Consider the following 19083-nt stretch of genomic DNA (forward strand, 5'->3'; position numbering starts at 1 on the left):
CTCCTATTTAAAAAAGAAGTCATGGGACTGGCCTCGTGGCCTAATGGTTAAGTTTGATGTGTTCCACTTTGGTGGCCTGGGTTCAGTTCCCCATAAGGACCTACACCACTTGTCAGTGGCCAGGACCCACGTACAAAATGGAGGAAGATTGGCACAGATGTTAGCTCAGGGCGAATCCCCCTCAGCAAAAAAAAACAAAAGAAGTCATGTTAGAATGCCTAACTTAAAGCATAAAGAATCATTAAAAACAATTTTGTGATGTTCAGCATGCCCCAGGCAGAAGGTGCTGTTTTATTGAAGGTTCTAAACCTGTTCATGTAATAGCCCTGGAAGGAAAGGACAGGTGCAAAGTAAAGAGATAAAGAAAGAGGACAGTCATGCTGCCATTAGCAAATCAGTCACGGTTTGGATGATGCCCTCACTCCCAATTCCCATCCTTTGATAATCTCCAAATAGAAAGATGGAGCCACTGCTGGCTGGTCAATGATCTATTTCATTCTGCAGTTCTTAGTAAGCTCAACCTGGGAACAGCTGGTGTTTATCAGAAATAATTACAATTGTCAAAAATTAGAAGAAAACCTAAATGTTAACAGTAGTGGAATGAGTAAATAAATATTATTATATATTATACATATTGTATTTAATATACATATATTTATTATGTCTTATGTATATACATAAACACCAATATATTTAACATGAAAGAGGGGCTAAAATTATATATACCAAAATATAAACGTGATTTTATATCTGACTGATAGAATTGGGGAAGATTTTTATTTTCTACTTGTGACTTCCTGGCTCTTCTAAATTTCCTACAAGGAACATGTATTCTCTTATAATCAGAAATTAAAAAAAGATACTAAAAAGAAAGATAGGCAGCAGTCATATTACATTATAGGAAGAAATAATATATTTATCATTTACTACGTATATTTTGAAATTTTCTATCTGCTTGCTAAAACCCAAGTATATTTTTTCCACAGTACAAAAAATTTAAAAAAATGATATTATAATAAAGAGTCCTATTTTTTCCTTACCTATAGAAAGGCCTGTCTGGTAATCCTAGAGGATCAATAAATGCTCGTTCCAGAAACATCAGTTGATCATTCATAATTCTCAATAACATTGGGCTAAAAAAGGAAATGAATACAGTTGTCACTTCATGAAAACATGTACACTACTCAGCAAATTAAAAATTCAGCACAGGGGGCCGGCCCCATGGTCAAGTGGTTAAGTCCACGAGCTCTGCTTCGGTGGCCCAGGGTTTGGATCCTGCGCGTGGACATGGCACCGCTCATTAGGCCATGTTGAGGCAGCGTCCCACATGCCACAACTAGAAGGACCCACAACTAAAATACACAACTATGTACTGGGGGATTTGGGGAGAAGAAGGAAAAATAAAAAATTTTTTAAAAAAAGTATCTCTTCCTCAGATTTCAAAGTTTTGGTAGAGAAATTCAACATCCAGTTTAATTTATGTTAGCTAGAATTTACCATTCTCATGTGCAATGTGCTGTTCTAGGTGTTTTGGGATTTGAAAACGTAATTTAGAGACACAAACTGTACCTTAACTATCATTTAGAGAGGATATGACAAATACAGAAAGACTCAAGGAAGTGAAAGCCCAGTGTCCTAGAAAACCACACCAAGCCATGAGGCAGTTTGCCAGAGGGAGGAAACATCATTTTTTTAAGGATAGAAAATCAGCTTCATAGATTATATGGTGTTTGGGATCTCCTTAAAATTTATTTATTGCTGTTGAATTTTTTTACCCACTTAAAAAGTTTGGAAAGGATTGTAACGTGTAAGAAAAGAAATCTCCATATTCACCTCAGGATAACCTAATTATTATGCTAACTGGTTTATTGTAAGTTTTTCTCTATTCTATGTTCAATAAAATGTAATCAAACTATATTTACAATTTTATATCCTTTTTGTTTACTTCACATTTTATTGTAGATACTATATTTTCTTTATAATCATCAATTTTAATGCTTAAAAGTGTTCAAATTTGTGGCTATCAACTTTTTTAGTAATTTTTCTCTTCATAGGTATTAAGATTGTTTTGAATTATTTGATATAATTCATATCTTTCTCTGAAAAGCCTTTTTTTTTCCTTCCAAACTTGAGACTCTTTCATGAAGAAAAAAATTCAAGAAATGGAAATACTATGGCAAAGTGTAAGAACTCAGATGGCTTTTGAAAACTTGAGCAATATGTATTTATGCTTTTCAAAAGGTTAAAACAATTCACAATGCCATCAGAAAAACATGAGACCATCTACTTCAGTGTACTGCCTGCAGCAACGTGTACAACCAGGTTTTAAATCATTACTAACTTGATATTGTTGACACAAATAATCCATAATCAATCTATGAATCAAAATCGGGGTGAGTTTATTATGAGCCAAACCTGAGGACTAGCCTGGGGCCTTCCTTCTCCAAGGAAGGAAGGGCACCAAAGAAGTGGGGTGTACAGAGTGGTTACATATGGTCTTGGAACAAGGCGCATACATCACATCTGATTGGAATGTCCCTTGTACAACTGTCACAAGATGCTTAGCTGGCACAGCAGATCAGTGGGCAGCAGGTCAGTGGTCACAAGGTAAGCACAGAAGGCTGGTAATTAATCCTTAATTTCCAGGAAGGCATGTTTATCCTTAAAGAAATGCTGACATGGGCGGAAGTTACATCCCTACCTTTAAAGGCATAATTCTTGTGGTTGGGACATTGTAAATGTTAAAGCAGATGTACAATCTTGCTCAACAGGCCAGGACAGGCCCTTTTAAAAAACAAGGTCAGGCTGAATTAGTTTTAAACCAAATGGCTTCACCATGTATACTCCAATATACCTTATTGCTTTTCACTTATTTACCAGTATGAAAATAGTTTAACATTATTTTCATTTGTAGTTTTGAATTAGTGAATCTGAATGTTTTTTCTATCTCTTTCTGTACAGGTGGTATCTTCCTTTTGAATTCTTTATCTTGTCCACTGCCAATATTTCCAACTTCGTTCTTTTGGATTTTCTCATCAATTTTCAAAAAATATTTCTATAATGTTTATATTACCACTTGCCCATATTTTTCTGGAAAAGATGTTTCCCAGTCTTTAATCTTTGGTTTTGATTATTAGTTTGCATATTATTAACCACTTTAATACTCTCATAATGATTGCATTATCATTTCCCTGTTGCTTCTAAACTTGGAATCTCACTTCCAAGAGATTCCAATTTTTTTATGGAAGAATTCTTCCACACTTGTTGCTTACATTTGCATATAATGTGAAGTGAGATTCTGAATTCATTTTATCAGTTGCTAAAAGAGCTTCTACAATATTATTGTTGAATACCTTTCTTTCCCCATTGATTTTTTTTTTTAAAGATTTTATTTTTCCTTTTTCACCCCAAAGCCCCCAGGTACATAGTTGCGTATTTTCAGTTGTGGGTCCTTCTAGTTGTAGCATGTGGGATGCCTCCTCAGCATGGCTTGAAGAGCTGTGCCATGTCTAGACCCAGGATTCGAAGAACCCCTGGGCCGCTGAAGGGGAGCAAGCGAACTTAACCACTTGGCCATGGGGCCGGCCCCCTCCTCATCGATTTTTGATGTATCCATCATTACGAATACATCCCTATCTCCTGAATTAGGCAGCATCCCATCGAGCAAGTAGAAGGGCCTCTACTGATGATGGAAGGTTTTTATAGGAAGAAGGGTGGGGCAAGGGAGCTATTAGAAGAGAAAGGATTATTTTTAGGCCAGGACTTCTCCTAGAAAGGTAGGGGTCTTTATCATGCAGACTGCTTTTCTTCTTCCGGGGCATGGAGAGGGCCCATGTGACAGATCACCTTACTGGTGCTTGACCAGAAAATTCCAGACTGGTCCATTGAGACATTTCTAGGAGAAGTTGAAACTGCCGTGAGATCAGCTTTAAGTCTAGGTTTGGACTCATGAGCTTTAGCACAAGTGATGCCATTTTGGGCCTGTGGTTTTCTTTTTAATAGTCTCCAAGGTTTTGATATTTTATCTTCATAATGTTCAATATACAGCACATGTTCATCCTAAAATTCTATTTTTTAAAAAATTTTCTCTAATATTCTCATATTATTTTTTCCTATCTTAAAATTTTGTTCAAATTATGCTTTACTTTTGTGATTTCACACAGAATTAATCCTAAAGGCTTAAGATTTGAAAAAAATAATGACTTTACAATATTTTCTTTTCTGGATAAATAGAATTCTGCCAGGTGGGAGTGGAAATGTGGAACTTTTTGGGGAGTAATGACATTAAAATGAGAGAGAAAGAAGGTGCGTTCTGGAATAAGAGAGTCTCATTGAAGTATGATGTACAGATGCTGAACAAACAAGAGATAAAACTGGAAAAAGCTGGGGTCACACAGCGGAGGACCTTCAGTGCTGAGGTGGGCATTTTCTAACTAATCAGTTGGTAGTAAAGGAGGCACCGGCATTTCTCAGCAGCACAGCTGCCACTCAGAATGTCAGAAATAATGAGCTATGGCATCCCTGTAGAGGAGGTGATAGAGTGGAGACGGAAAGCAGCAAAAACTTTCCAAAGATATTTCAGCAACCAAGTTGTCAACTAGTATTTCTTTTTCATTCTATCTATTGTATGCATAACTTATATATGTAGAACATACTTGTTTTTGTCCAAGTCTTGGAGTCTCTCACTGAACTCAGAAGCAATTTCTGTAAAATTCTCCACTGCAGAAAAAAGTGAATCTGAAATAGAAATGATGTAATGGCATCATTCTATAGTTTAAGCAAAGGGAACAATATAAGCAGATGATCTCTTTTGTATTTTACACGGTATATATATTTTGTATATTACAAGATCAGCATCAACGAAATGGAAAATGCATCTACAGAGGTAAGCAAAATATTTGATCATATGGAATAGCAATAAATAATAAATGGACCTAAGGTAGGTCATTACATTTTAGAGATCAATAGAAACACAGAGATAATTAATTTTGAAAGAAGTGTAGCATACCAAAAGACACATTGTATGTTTTCATTTCTTGTGGATGCTTCATTGAAATATTGTAGATTTTGTCAGCATACTTTCTTAAAACTACAGCATAATCTCGACAGTCAAAAGGGAGCACTATGGAATTGGCTAGTTCTAATACCATCCCTCCTCGAACCTGGGCCACAGCAAGGTGATACTTAAAAGTGGGATCATAAAACTTTTCCACCAATTCATATGTTTCATAGACACTGTGATACAGCGGATAGCTGCTGAATGTGTTTGTTGCCTAGAAAAGAAATAAAATATATCTCTTATAACATAGCTTATAATAAAATGCATAGTATGGTATTTACTGTTAATATTAGTAAGACTGTTTTCGTCAGTAGTGAATACAGGGAAGTATTTAAGTACCTCAATAAACCACTTACTAAAGGGTTAATACTATAATATTAAAACCCACCAAGATTTTTACTAATTAAAAAATATGAATATATAACCTAAATGATATCACAAAAATTATCTTGGAAAGACTTAAGAGTCTTGCCTTTAAGAATACAGAAGATGTGGAAATGTTTCTGAAACAGAGGCAAGATAAGGTTGCATTTGAGTAAAAATAATATAAGACAGAAAATTGTTAGAGGCAAATAAATAAACATTATACAATGTTACATAGGGCGATGCTGCAAATCGTTTAACGACTGAAATTCCATGAATGAATAATTTTCTGACACGCAGTGTGCTCAAGAGTGAAGAGTCTGAGCAGAGAGGGGCTCAGTAGTGATCCAAAATCTCACAAAGGAAAGAGAAGGAATGCTCAGATATAAGAAACCAAGAATAAACCCAAAAACGCATGAGTGAAGGACTTTTCAAACTTATAAATTGCTGATTTATGCCTTTTGCCCATTCTTTTAGCTGCTTACTTTTTTTTATTGATATAAAAGAACACTTTACATAGTGGTATGTTGAAGAGACTGGGCCTCTGGAATTAGCTGCCAGAGTTTGAATCCAGGCTTCCAGATTTATCACAAAATAACTTTAGGTGGTTATTAACCCAAAGGTTATTAACTTTTCTTTGCTGTAGTTTTCTTATAAGTAAAATGTAGATAATATTAACATCTACCCTCATCACCACCCCCATCTGATCCTGCCTAACTTCCTGCCCCAATGGTAGGAGATTGAAGATTTCCTGTCTGGGGAGAATAATTAGTCCAAGAGAAAAGACCTACAGATTCTTAATGTTGGTTGCCTCCCAATGAAGCAACTAGAACAGGCATTCTTGATCACTATCCCATGAAGCTTCCCATATAACATGTGCCACCCATGCATACAGGGCTTCAGTCAACTTTTTATGGTCTCATTCCTAAATAGAACAGATTGCCAAAGATGACCAGGCATCGCAAGAAAGCCTTTAACTTGAAACACACAGACAAAGCACACAAACTAAAACAAAATCAACCCAGGGTAAGGAGGTACTGCAGTGAATGGAGGAAAACTTAAAAAAGATTTCAATTAATGAAAAAAGAATGACAGAGCTGAGAAAAAACATTCCAGAAAGTAGAAAAAGACATAGATTAAAACAAAAGAGAAACACATCAGAAAATAAGCCCCAGATGCTAAACAAACTAGTAATAGTTCAAAAAGGAGGAACGAGGGAAGAAATCAAGAAAAAATATTTCTTCCAACTGCATAATACAGGTTTCCAGAACAAAGGGCCTACTTTGTGGCCAGTCATGTATGAAAAAATGGCTAAGGCTCAAGTGTACACCAGGGACAACATGGTCATAAAGAGAAGATACTAAAATCTTTCTTTAAAAAAAAAGAGACAAGGGATCAGGAATTAAATTTCTCAACAGCAATACTGAAAGCTGAAAGATAACAAAGAAATGAGTTCAAAATTCTGAGGGTACAAGATTTTCAACCACAATTTTGTGCCTCACCAAACTATCAGAGCATTGTGTGTAGTGCAAATGACATTTTCAGACATGCAAAGTCTTTAGCTTTCCTTCATTCTTCTCAAGAAGTTCCTGAAGGATGCAGCCCCGAAAAAGTAGAGAGTAAACAAGAAAAAGGAAGACACAAAATCCAGAAAACAGAAGATCCCAAACAGGAGAGAAATGAAGGTTGGCTCAGATTTCTCAGTAAAGGCAAACTTCACAGGCAAGAGCTGTGCCACAGGCAGAGAGAACAACCAGAGAATCCAGACACCCCATAAAGGGGAAAATGAAATCTGCCAGATCACCTGATGTGTTTGAGTATACTTAGAGTTTGGGGTGAATTAGTTACATATACACGGAGGAAAAAAAAGGTGTTCTAATCAACAAGCATAGAACAACCACATACTGAGAAAATGCGATGAGGGAAGGTATTTGAGAGTTGGGAGAAGAAGCTATTTAACAGAACCGAATGCCTCTTCCCTGGTAAGAAGTAGATGGATACGACATAAAAATGCAAAACAAAGAAATAGCAGCATAAGCATATTATTTATAAACAGGCAGACAGATATCAGAAGAAACCAATTACAAGTTGAAAGAATTTTAATCTGCTGAACAGAATCAGGGGTGGGACAAGCATAGAAGTGGGAAAAGGGACCACTGTTTTTCACTATAAACAGAACCACATGACATTTTATGAACCATGTACCTATGTTACTTTGATAAAAATAAAAACCATAAAATTGTCATTATCACCATCAGCAACAACAAGAGGAAAAGAATCACGTCCTGTGTAGGTGTCCATTGTTTGTTGTGTCATCTGTTATTGTAACTTTCATATCTAACGACTGGAGATATAATGAGAGAAAAATCCAAACATTTGCAGGTCTTGATACTGATTAATTTTGAATGACAATGGGTAGAGAGGAGTCAAGACAATTCTTACATTTCTAGCTTAAGTAACTGGGTGAATGCAATGTCACCAAATGGAACAGAAAATAAGTTTAAGGGAATACACGGAAATTCAAGTTATCAGGCTCAGGACTCCAGATGCAGGAACCCTCCCATGTCGTAGCAGCACCACCTCACCCCTTGAGACTTCTCCCCTCTGTTTCAAGTTCCTGCATTCCTCTACTGCTGAAGCCACATTTTTTTATTCAGAATTATTTGTTCAGCTAAAATATATTTATAAATAATCTTGACGAACTTACTGATAGACTTACCCAATTTTTGGTATACCGTGCTCTGCCTGAAGCAATTCCAAGCCTTTGGAAGAACACCTCAAAATCATTACCGGATCCCAACTTGCTAATCCTTTTAGGGATAAAATAGAGGATTATTTGAGTAATTTCTTCACTGAGTACAGATTAAAGATAAACTAAACTCCATTCTTACTACTATAAATATTTAACTTTTAGATGTATCATCTTAGACAAGCAGCAAAAAAAAATTGAAGGAATATCAATTCTGATCACAAAATATCTACTTCCTTAAGATTATTTTGGGTAGAGGTGACCATTGTTCTTTGGGTTCCTGGACCCAAATGCAACATTCTGGGGTGGGGTGGGGTGGGAGGTATTTCCCCACAATAACAACAAGCAGTTCTCTGGAACACCAGTTGCATGTCCTACAGTTCAACTCAATTCTGACACTATTTACCTGGAGACAGTGTCAAATTTGACAGGTCAAGGGTCCAATCCTACAAGACTGCCACCCTTATCGCCAGAAGCCAATCACAAGAGTGTCATCTGTGCTTCTGACCAACTGGTTATAAAGCAGAGGTTTTCACAACCCCCTCCTTGGGTTTGATTAACCTGCTAGAGCAGTTCACAGAACTCAGAGGGATATTTTCCTTACTAGGCCACCGGTTCATTATACAAGGATATAACTCAGGAACAGCCCGATGGAAGAGATGCACAGGGCAAGGTATGGAGAAAGGGAGCAGAGCTTCCATGCTCACTCCAGGTGTGCCAGCTGCTCTCCCTGCCTCTCCATGTGTTCGCCAACCTGGAAGCTCTCTGAACCCTGTCCTTTTGGGGTTTTATGGAGGCGTCATTACAGAGTTTTGATCAATTAAATCAGTGGCCATTGGCAACTGATTCAACACTCAGGCCTTCTCCCCTCCCTGGAGGTTCAGGGTGGGACTGAAAGTTCCAACCCTCTAATCACCTGGTTGGTTGTCCTGGCAACCAGCTCCCATCCTTAGGTGCATCCAAAAGTCACCTCATTCACAAAGCAAGAAACACCATTACTGTTCTCCTCACTCTGGAAAATTCCAAGAATTTTAGAGGCTCCATGCCAGAAATGGGGATGGAGATGAAATATATATTTCTTATTATAAATCACAATATCACAATTATATGTGACCTTTTTTAAAAGATTTATGAAGCTGGAAAATATTTTCCTTCATTAACTTACTTTCTCATCTATATTTGTTGTACACAAGAAAGTTAAAAGAAGCAAAACTTTTTCACATAATTCAGATGCAAATCCTATCCTTAAAAATTTAAATTATTCATACTGTTGACACCTATAATCTCAGATTACCGAGATATTTATTTCTCTTCCCTAGCTTGTGAAGATAAAACCAATACTGAAATGATGTCTGTATTTTTCTTAAGTAAGCAAAATATTTGTTAACTGTATGATGTTCAGAAAAAAAGAAAATTTATATAGTGACTAGGGTCAGAAATGTGAGGGGGAATTACTTTCCACCATTATAACCTTTGACTTATGTACCATGTGCATTTATTTCCTATTCAAAAGAGAACTTTTTTTTCATGAGGAAGATTTACCCTGAGCTAACATTCGTTACTAATCCTCCTCTTGTTTTTGTTTTTTTTTTTGCTTGAGGAAGATTAGCCCTGAGCTAACATCCATGCCAATATTCCTCCACTTTGTAGGTGCGACACCTCCACAGGATGGCAGGTGAGTGGAGCAGATCCGCACCCAGGATCTGAACCCATGAACCTGGGCCGCCAAAGCAGAGCACGCAGAACTTTAACCACTCAGCCACAGGGCTGGCCCCAAAAGAGAACGATTTTTTGATGGCCTACAAATTTAACTTCAAAGCATATAGTAATACATTGCCTTTCCTTTATCAGATGTTAGAGAGTTTTGAGAAATTAAATGCTTATTATTAATGATTGAAAGAAAATACCCTTTTATTTTCAACACAATCCCATACTGAATTCAGCAGAAAGTTACATTTGTCCGTTTACCTGGGCACGCCGCTGAGCTCCGGTGAAGGACTTTTCTCATTCCAGCTCTCATAAAGAGATTTGCCTTCAAAGCCGTCATCAGGGCTTTGGAGCTACACAAGTTAAAAAAAAAGAGAGAGAGAGAATACTTATAAATCAGATATCTTTAAATGCAAATGTCCATTAACCAGGAAATGAATAGCTAAACTATATTCAGCAAACCAAGGGATGCAACTCACACGTTAGCAGTCAGTAAGAATTACAATAATGTTTCTGACAACACAGGAAAATGCTCATGTTATTATGTATAAGTGTAGCTATTATTAAAAATACATGGAGTGTAGAGAAAAGAAGGCTACACCAAATTACCACCAAGATGTCGTATTCAGATGAATGGGTCATATAATAAGATTTTTTTGGCCTTTTTTTCTAAATTGAGGGAGGCTCCTCTCAAAAACATATATTTCTCCTCCTCTCATAAAAAACAAAATGAAGAGAAGCAAGCTGGTTAAGGGAAGATATTTCTTTTAATATTGCTTCTTGCCAGTAAGGTTGCCAAAGTCATTAAATAATACATAATAAAAAATGCATTAATATTTTATTTAATTAGTTGTGTATTTATTGTAATTGTGCTAAACACTGGGTTTTCAATATATTTTCTGGTTTTACAAATGAGAAAACTAAGAGAGCAAAATATGATCTATTATTGAATTCTAGACTCAGAGCATTAGATGTTATGCCAAAAACATTTAGCAAGGGGCTGGCCCTGTGGCACAGTGGTTGAGTTTGGCATGGTCCACTTCTGTGGCCTGGTTTCCTGATTTCACAGGTTCGGATCCTGGGCACAGACCTACACCACTCGTCAGCCATGCTGTGGTGGTGACCAACACACAAAATAGAGGAAAATTGGCACAGATGTTAGCTCAGGGCTAATCTTCCTCAAGCGAAAAAAAAAGACATTTAGCAAACTAAATTTTAATTAATGTTCCAACTCATAGGTAACTGAACACTATATGGTATACAATGTTTTCACTTTATGTTTAATAAAAGACCTATGTTCTATTTTTCAATGAATTCAGTTCAAAAAAGTTCATAGAGTACCTACGCTGTTTAAGGCTTTTTGTAGATGTCAGGGATACAAAGTTCAGTAAGCGGGAACTGTGACTACAAATGTGGAATTCAGTGGGATAGGTGCTATAATAGAGGTCTGTGCAAAGGTCCATGGGAACACAAATGAATCTGCTTAAGTGCAAGGAGAGGCTCAGACGTTATGTCAACATCTTAACTTGTACAATATGAATAAATAAAGCAACAAAATAATTTCAATCAAGCTATAAATCTACACCAAATTTTGATAAAAGGGACCACATCACTCATTTATTCTAACAAATGCAAATTTGGAATAACGTAGAAATATATTGCTGAATTCTCAGTTTCTCAATAAAATTTGAAAAGCTGCAAATCATTCTCCCCAAACAGAATAAAACAAAACCGAAAATTGTCAAGCATCACATAATTTCAAACCTGACCTAGAGAGCAGTGTTATTGCAACTGTCCCATGATGCCACCAACGCAGCTAGTAAGCAAATATAATCACCAAGCTTCCTTAGCATTTACCTTAAATTACATGAGTGGTGGGAACTCTCTGAAACACCCTGCATCAGATATTTAAATTATTATACATTTCATAGAAATTGATAACATTGCAGGCAAATGATGGAGCCCTTAAGTAGCGACATGGATAAATTTTTTTCAAATTAATTTTTTTATTACTATTGGAGAAGTTAAGCTATAAAATTAAATTCAGGGCTGGCCCAGTGGCACAATGGTTAAGTGCACACGTTCCACTTTGGCAGCCCAGGGTTCTCCAGTTCGGATCCCGAGTGCGGACATGGCACTGCTTGGCACACCATGCTGTGGCAGGCATCCCACATATAAAGCAGAGGAAGATGGGCATGGATGTTAGCTCAGGGCCAGTCTCCCTCAGCAAAAAGAGGAGGATTGGCAGCAGATGTTAGCTCAGGGCTAATCTTCCTCAAAAAAAATAAAATAAAATAAAAAATAAACAAAATTAAATTCCATGCTTTTGAAACCAAAGCTTACTGATATTTAGGTTTTATTTAAAATATCTATATCTGAGGGAAATGGTTGTATTTTTCTTGGTAACTACATTTCAATTGGTAATCATATTAAATAGGCAAGTCTTTTTGCCCTTTCCAGTTCAAATCAGTTAATTAGCAGTAAACAACAAAAGTCTGGCACAGGAAAACTCCTTCATCAGGACTAACTTTAGGACAGTGGATTTCTGGGACAGAAGAACTAAATCGCTGCCTGTCAGTCCTATAAGAATTCAGGCACCGCCTCTCTGACAGGTTCAGTATCTTGTGCTGCTGTCAGAATTAAGACGACTTTAGCTGTCAGCCCGGCCCAGTGGGGCTCAGTGGATTGGAGCCCAAGGCAGGAAGTCGGGAAGTGGGGGACATGGTCTCATCTAGCCTCTGCCCTAAATTGATTCACCCCCAGGAGTCAGCCCTGGTGTTTTTACACATCTTCTTTCTCAATTAGAAACTTTAACTCTTCCTGTATCCTGAAGTGGTTGATACCATTATATTAAAGACTATAAATCAGTTTTAAAATTAAGGAGTTAAGGGGCTGGTCCAGTGTCACAGAGGTTAAGTGTGCAAGTTCCGCTTTGACGGCCTGGGGTTCCCTGGTTTGGATTCGGGTGCAGACCTACGCACCACTTGTCAAGCCATGCTGTGGCAGGAGTCCCACATATAAAGTGGAGGAAGATGGACATGGATGTGAGCTCAGGGCCAGTCTTCCTCGGCAAAAAGAGGAGGATTGGCAGTAGTTAGCTCAGGGCTAATTTTCCTCAAAAACAAAAACAATTTTAAGGAGTTAAACCACAGGACGAAGTCCTTGTTTAGCTATTGTACAAGTTGTGTGACTTTGGCGGCTAACGTTTTCTGAGCTCAGTTTCCCGGTTCTCAAAATGGGGATGGTAGACACATTGCCACCCAAAGGCTGGGTCAGAGCGGTGTGCGAAATCAGTAATGTGTGTAAACAGTTCATCAGATATAATGTTTTTGCAGTGGACATTTGCTGTGTAAAAAGAGACGAGTTATAAAACAACACAGATGTTTAACATAACAATGGTACCTCAAGAAAGCATCATTTGTAGAACTTAGATTTTCTTAAATTATATTTAATTCTTTTTACCTCTTTTGTTAGGTTGTATACCAAGCTGTACAGCAGTGGGGTACAATCAACTCTCAGAGTGTAGTTTCCTGAAAGATAAGGATAGGATAGATTGTTTATTTCATTTCTTTATTTGATGCTTTCATTCAAAGACCATTCCTAACTCCTTAGCCAGGATGATCCTTTTAAAACCTAAGTCTGACCAAAACTCTCCAACTCATCACTAAATAAAATCCGTCATCCTCACTGTGGCTTTCAGCGTCATACATGAAACAACCCTGGTTCACCTCTCCAAATCTTCACCTCCCACTTTGCTGAAGCAGACTCCTTCTCAGGTCTTTGCACAGTCTGTTCCCTCAGCCTGGAACAGTGTTCTGCACTATTTCCGCATGACTTATTCTCCCACTTAGACCTCTGGACTCTGTCATGTTTTCTGGGTTTTTCCCTAACACCTAAAAGAGCATAGTCTCCCCCTCTACTCGGGCCAATCTCTTTTTCTCTCAACCTTGGTTTATTTCTCCCTTGTTACTTACTTATGTAAAATGTTAAATATTTGGGTTTTTTATTGTCCATCCTTCTTCTAGACTATAAGTTCCATGCTAACAGGTGTTCTCTTTTATTTGCTGCCCTATCCTCAGGGCTTAGAACTGCTCAGGCATGTAGCATTCGCCCAAAAAACATTTGTTGTAAAAATGAATTTGTAAGCCAGGCACTCTCTGGCTAGTCCTGAATAGAGAGCAGAGATGGTGTCTCCATTCCTCAGGAACTCTCTGTTTGATGAGCTTGGGAGTCAAGTGAACCAGCCAGGACAGGGCCCTTGGGAAGCTGCGGGAGCAGAGGGAGGGGAGGCTAAATCAGGATGGGGGCCTGGGGAGGGGAGGTTAAAGCAACTTCATTAAGGAGTAGCTTGTAGAAATGCCCAGAAATGTAAAAGTACATGATGCACTCAGAGAATGGCAAGCAGCTCTTATCCCAAAGCTTGAGATCCATGACTGGGAACAGCAAAAGTTAAGGCTTTAAAAATAAGTACACAGGCTCGCCCGGTGGCGTAGTGATTGGGTTTGCATGCTCTGCTTTGGCGGCTCAGCGTTCACGAGTTTGGATCCCAGGCACAGACCTGTGCACCACTCATCAAGCCACTCTGTGGTGGCATCCCACATACACAATAGAGGAGGATTGGCACAGATGTTAGCTCAGGGTCAATCCTCCTCACCAAAAAAATAAATAAATAAAAAAATAAGTACACACCGCAGCAGAAGTGTTCATGGAACTTGAAAAACTGATTCTAAAACTCATCTGGAAGAATAAATACGCACAAATAGCCAACGCAATTTTTAAAATGGAAGTGCTGGTAGGAGTGTAAATTGGAGGGGCAGGGGAGGTCATTTGGCAGCATCTATTACAATTTAAGGCACATATCCCGTGACCAAACAATGATTCTTGTAGCTTACTACTCCACCTTCACATTATAAAGAAAAAGGCATGGAAATAGAAAGGATATTTACTGTAACAAACTGAAGCAATCTGACCATCAGCTCGAGACTGATATATAGCTTGCTCTACTGAATACATTGTAGAAGTCTTATTTTCAAGTGAAGTAGATCTAATGTGTTGTTGAATGAAAAAAAGCAAGTTGCAGAACCATTTAGCTGTAATATGATATCAAAAACCTGTATAATGCAGTGAGAGGCAATAGAACGGGGTGGTTAGAAGGAGAATGTGGGAACAGAGCAGCTTGATCTGACTCTCAGCTCAATCTTTTACCAGGCGTGTGACCTTGAGAAAGTTACGTTATCCCTCTGAATCTCAATTTCCATCTTTATACAACAGATATAACAAAAGTACTCACCTCACAGAGTCATTGTGAGTGTTAAATAAATTTTTACATGTAAAGCACTTAAGACAGCACCTGCTACACTGTTGGTACTTTATTTGTAAATTTTGCATTTTAACATGAGAAAGCCAAGAGATCATTGATGGAATTACTTGAGAAATGAACATTTAATAAAATTTTAAGTATAAAACAGATTGAGATAAGTGGTGTCCCAATGATAGAGTAACGTGTGTGTCATTTGCTGTTGATTCTGAAATGATAGGGAGACAATGCAGCATTTTAAGGCGGAGAATGACATGATCAGCAAAATCCAATGATTTAAAAACATACATTAAAAATCAAATCTTAAAAAAAAACTAGCAATAAAGAGAACATTATTCTAGTTTCAAAGAATGTCTGGAGTATTTATTGTGTGTGGCAAAGGTCTTTCATCTTACGTGTTTTTAAGTAAGGGTGATAATAACCCAAGCTAACGTTTTCAAACATTTACTCCGTGCCAGGCAGAGGTCTGGGATGGTTGCAAATATGAACCTCTTTTGCCCTTACAAGAACCTCTGAGATATGTGCTCTTAGTAACTCTACTTAGAGGTGAGAAAATTGAGACACAGAAAGTAAGTAACAACCTGAGGTCACAATTAGGAAGTGGCTGGGAATCAGGAGGCCAGGCCCTTAGCCACGAACCTAAGAGAAGGGGGCAAGGATGGAAATGTACTGTGGGACTAACTTAGGGCACAGTGCAGCTCAGACACGTGGACAAGGAAGAAAATGTAAATGCCACAGTGCCTCCATTAAAATGAAACGTCTCGATTATTGTTGATGTGGCAAATTTACTATTACACTAAAGAAAAGATTCTAGAAGTCTACCCTTCACTCATTTATTCATTGATTTGTTGCATGCATGCAACAAATATGTATTTAATGAAGCATTAGGAATTAAGGAGTTATCAAGCAAGATCCTATCTGTTCCTTGCTGAAGAATATCATCTAGTACGAGGCAGTTTGTAAAACAAATAATAACTTAATAACGGCAAACATGAGTGCTACAAAGATATGGCTTCCCTGAAAAAGTCGCACTTCAGGGGAGACTGTAAGTATAGGAAGGGAACAGACAGTGTGTGGCACAGCAATCTGAGCTCAGAGAACAGCAGTTGCAATGGCTGGGAAGCTGTATATGGTCAAGAATAGAAAGACTAGTGGGTCTGGAGTATAGTGGCAATGGACTGTTTGATCTTGGAAATAGACCTGGGAATGTCTTTTAGTTCGAATCTCTGCTTATCAAAAGCAAATCCATTCTTAAAGACCTGTCTCAAATGTCTATCGCATTTCTCAAGGCTTTCCTGAAGTTGCTGTCATTCTCTCCTCTGAACTCCCAGACCATCCGATTACACCCTTACAGTCCCTGCATATGTCAGAATCCTAAACAGATATATTTTATCATCTATACTGAGCTGTGAACTCTCGAGTACCAGACTGTTCTTCACTAACTGCTGATTCCTTTGAAATACTGGAAAGTACGCTGCAGAGAGAGGTGCTCAGTACATAGTTGTTGAATTGAAGAAAAAAATTTAAGAAGAAAAATACTCGGTGAAAGATGAAATCTTGGACATCAGCATTTTTTCAAAATTTGTATGCATGATATTATGATGAAACTGGGTTAAATTTAAATAATGCTTTTCTGCTACCCTATTCTAAAATCATACAAATCCTTAGTTGTATAATTTACTTATTCATTTAACAAATATTTACTAAATTCCTACCATAGACAAGGTAATCTGTCAGACAAAACAAATCAAGGAGCGCTGCTCTCCCAAATTAGCACTCTAGGGCTCACAGCTGCCGTGAGTCAGGGCAGCACCGACAAACCAGCAGCAGAGTCCCTAACCACATGGGAATGGATCTGCCTTCCTTGTCAGTACGTGATGTATTAACTGCTGCTGCTCCCCCAGCACATCTTTTCCTTTGAGACCAATGATATTCACCTTCTATAGAAGAATCAGCATTAATATAGGCCACGCCACGCTCTTGAAGGAGTCTGGAATTCTCCTATTTAAAAAAGAAAGGAAACCATAAACAGAGAGCCATAACTTCCCCCTAAAAAAAAATGCACATCTACACTTACTGTATGCCGATTTCTGAATTAAGCTGGCCTAAGTCCACCGCAAATTTGATATATAAGATTCTCAAAAAAGAGTTTCTTTAAAAGAATTGCAACGAGGATTTTTGGTAAGAAATAACAAGCAAAACATTTTTAAGACTAAAATTCAAGATGAAACTGTCCACATTCTTAATATGGTAAATGGAAAACGAGTTGATTTCTTAAACATACTATAGTTTATCTTTCAAGAAAGTCTCTCAGCAAACGTGAATGGTCTGAGACCCTTTTGGTGGAAGTCTTCCAGGGAACATCTCATTATTTAAGGAGCGAACCTTGCCTGATTCACAGGGAATGAGCTATTTCAAATTTATGGATTAAAAATACGTGAAGTCAAGTCATGTCTCTATGACCGTAAACATGAAGTTGTTTTCCTGTGTTGTGCCACCACCTACTGGTCAAGATTGATCATTGCACAATTTTAAAACAGAATAGCCAAGTTGTTTTGAGACATCAAGTGGATTCTGAGTCTCCAAAACACGCAATTTTCTAAGAATCCTGAGTGTAAGAAAGAAAAAGGAAAAAAACATGCAACTCTCTGTGACAAAAATAATTTGAAAGAGAGAAACCACACTCTCAAAATATTTAGGCTCTGACACTAACATAAATCTTTCTCGTCTATAGGAGCACTACTATTTTTTTTTCAAAGAAAAGTGAAGTTTCCAGGGCTTCTCATAGTTCCTGAAGTATATAAAAGGAGCCAAATAAATATGTACAGCATGACTGGAAGTTAAAGGAGTAAATGTTAACTTTGCATATATTTACTTCACAGCTAATGCTCCTATTCCACAAAGCCAACAATAAATACATGCAGGTAAAGTTACTCTCCAAGGAGTCTATGAAATATTCTGCGGTGGGACTTTCTGCCTCACTTTCACGTGATTTAGTTGAGAGTAGGGCATTATGATATAAGGAAGATACACGTGAAAAGTATAGCTCACTGTACACGTTCACGGGGGTATTGCAATGTGGGTAGCTTTGGGACCTAATTTCAAAAGGGGAACAGGAACATGATACTTATTTTGATGTTTGGTTTCTAGTGAATTTACTTATTTACTACTATCACCTCCCAGAAAATGAAGATAAGTTATTTTGATAATTGATATGAAGTGGCTTTTAAAGTTCAAACAAAATAGTTCTTTAGTGACAAAGATTTTTATTGTTGATTTTTGAACAAGAAGACGTTGTTTCAGATTTTCTGGAAAACAATCTGAATATTTTGTCACTGGATTCATTTGCTATTTTTACAATTAAGTCCTAATTGCTTTATTATTATGAAAATCCATATTGTAGCAACTTATGAACTAACCTCTGCCCACTCAGTAGAACCAAGAAGACCAAATTCTTCCGCATCCCAGCTTGCAAACAGAATTGTCCTCCTGGGCCTCCACCCTAAAACAAATGTGTACAGATAAACGCTGGGAAAACGCGTAACACATCCAAGACACGGCCAAGCCCAACAGAAAAATAGAACAAAAATGTCATTGACTGTTCAGGAAGGGTGAATTGTGGTGAGAATCTTTAGTTATATCATTCCCTTTTGCAAGATTTTAAAACTGATTTGTCAATACAAAATAGCACATTTGTGTCGTAAAAAGGAAAAATGTAGACAAAGTAAGAATTCCGTGAGACCATAAAATATTCTAATAGGTTTATAATGATTGGACATGCGCAGGAAGCCGGCTATGCTCTGCAGCTGCCAAGAGTGAAAGAAACAAGTGCTGGATGCGGTCTGTGTTCTGAGAGCAGACACAACTGAGAGAACAGCCTTTACAACA

General features: G+C 37.7%; 1 protein-coding gene across 4 annotated transcripts in view; it reads right to left on the reverse strand.

Moving 5' to 3' along the window:
* FOLH1 (folate hydrolase 1) overlaps positions 1-19083 on the reverse strand; it is a 52547-nt gene that overhangs the window by 1994 nt on the left and 31470 nt on the right. For all 4 annotated transcript variants that reach the window (XM_001489017.7, XM_070273221.1, XM_070273222.1 and 1 more), the window contains 8 exons: positions 18615-18697; positions 17133-17196; positions 13341-13408; positions 10140-10231; positions 8142-8232; positions 5009-5273; positions 4656-4737; positions 1041-1133 (listed from right to left, as the gene is read on the reverse strand). In XM_001489017.7, the coding sequence (XP_001489067.1) occupies positions 1041-1133; positions 4656-4737; positions 5009-5273; positions 8142-8232; positions 10140-10231; positions 13341-13408; positions 17133-17196; positions 18615-18697 (838 nt within the window). The remainder of the gene's footprint in view (positions 1-1040; positions 1134-4655; positions 4738-5008; positions 5274-8141; positions 8233-10139; positions 10232-13340; positions 13409-17132; positions 17197-18614; positions 18698-19083) is intronic.

This window comes from Equus caballus, chromosome 7, assembly GCF_041296265.1.
Source record: "Equus caballus isolate H_3958 breed thoroughbred chromosome 7, TB-T2T, whole genome shotgun sequence".
NCBI lineage: Eukaryota > Metazoa > Chordata > Mammalia > Perissodactyla > Equidae > Equus > Equus caballus.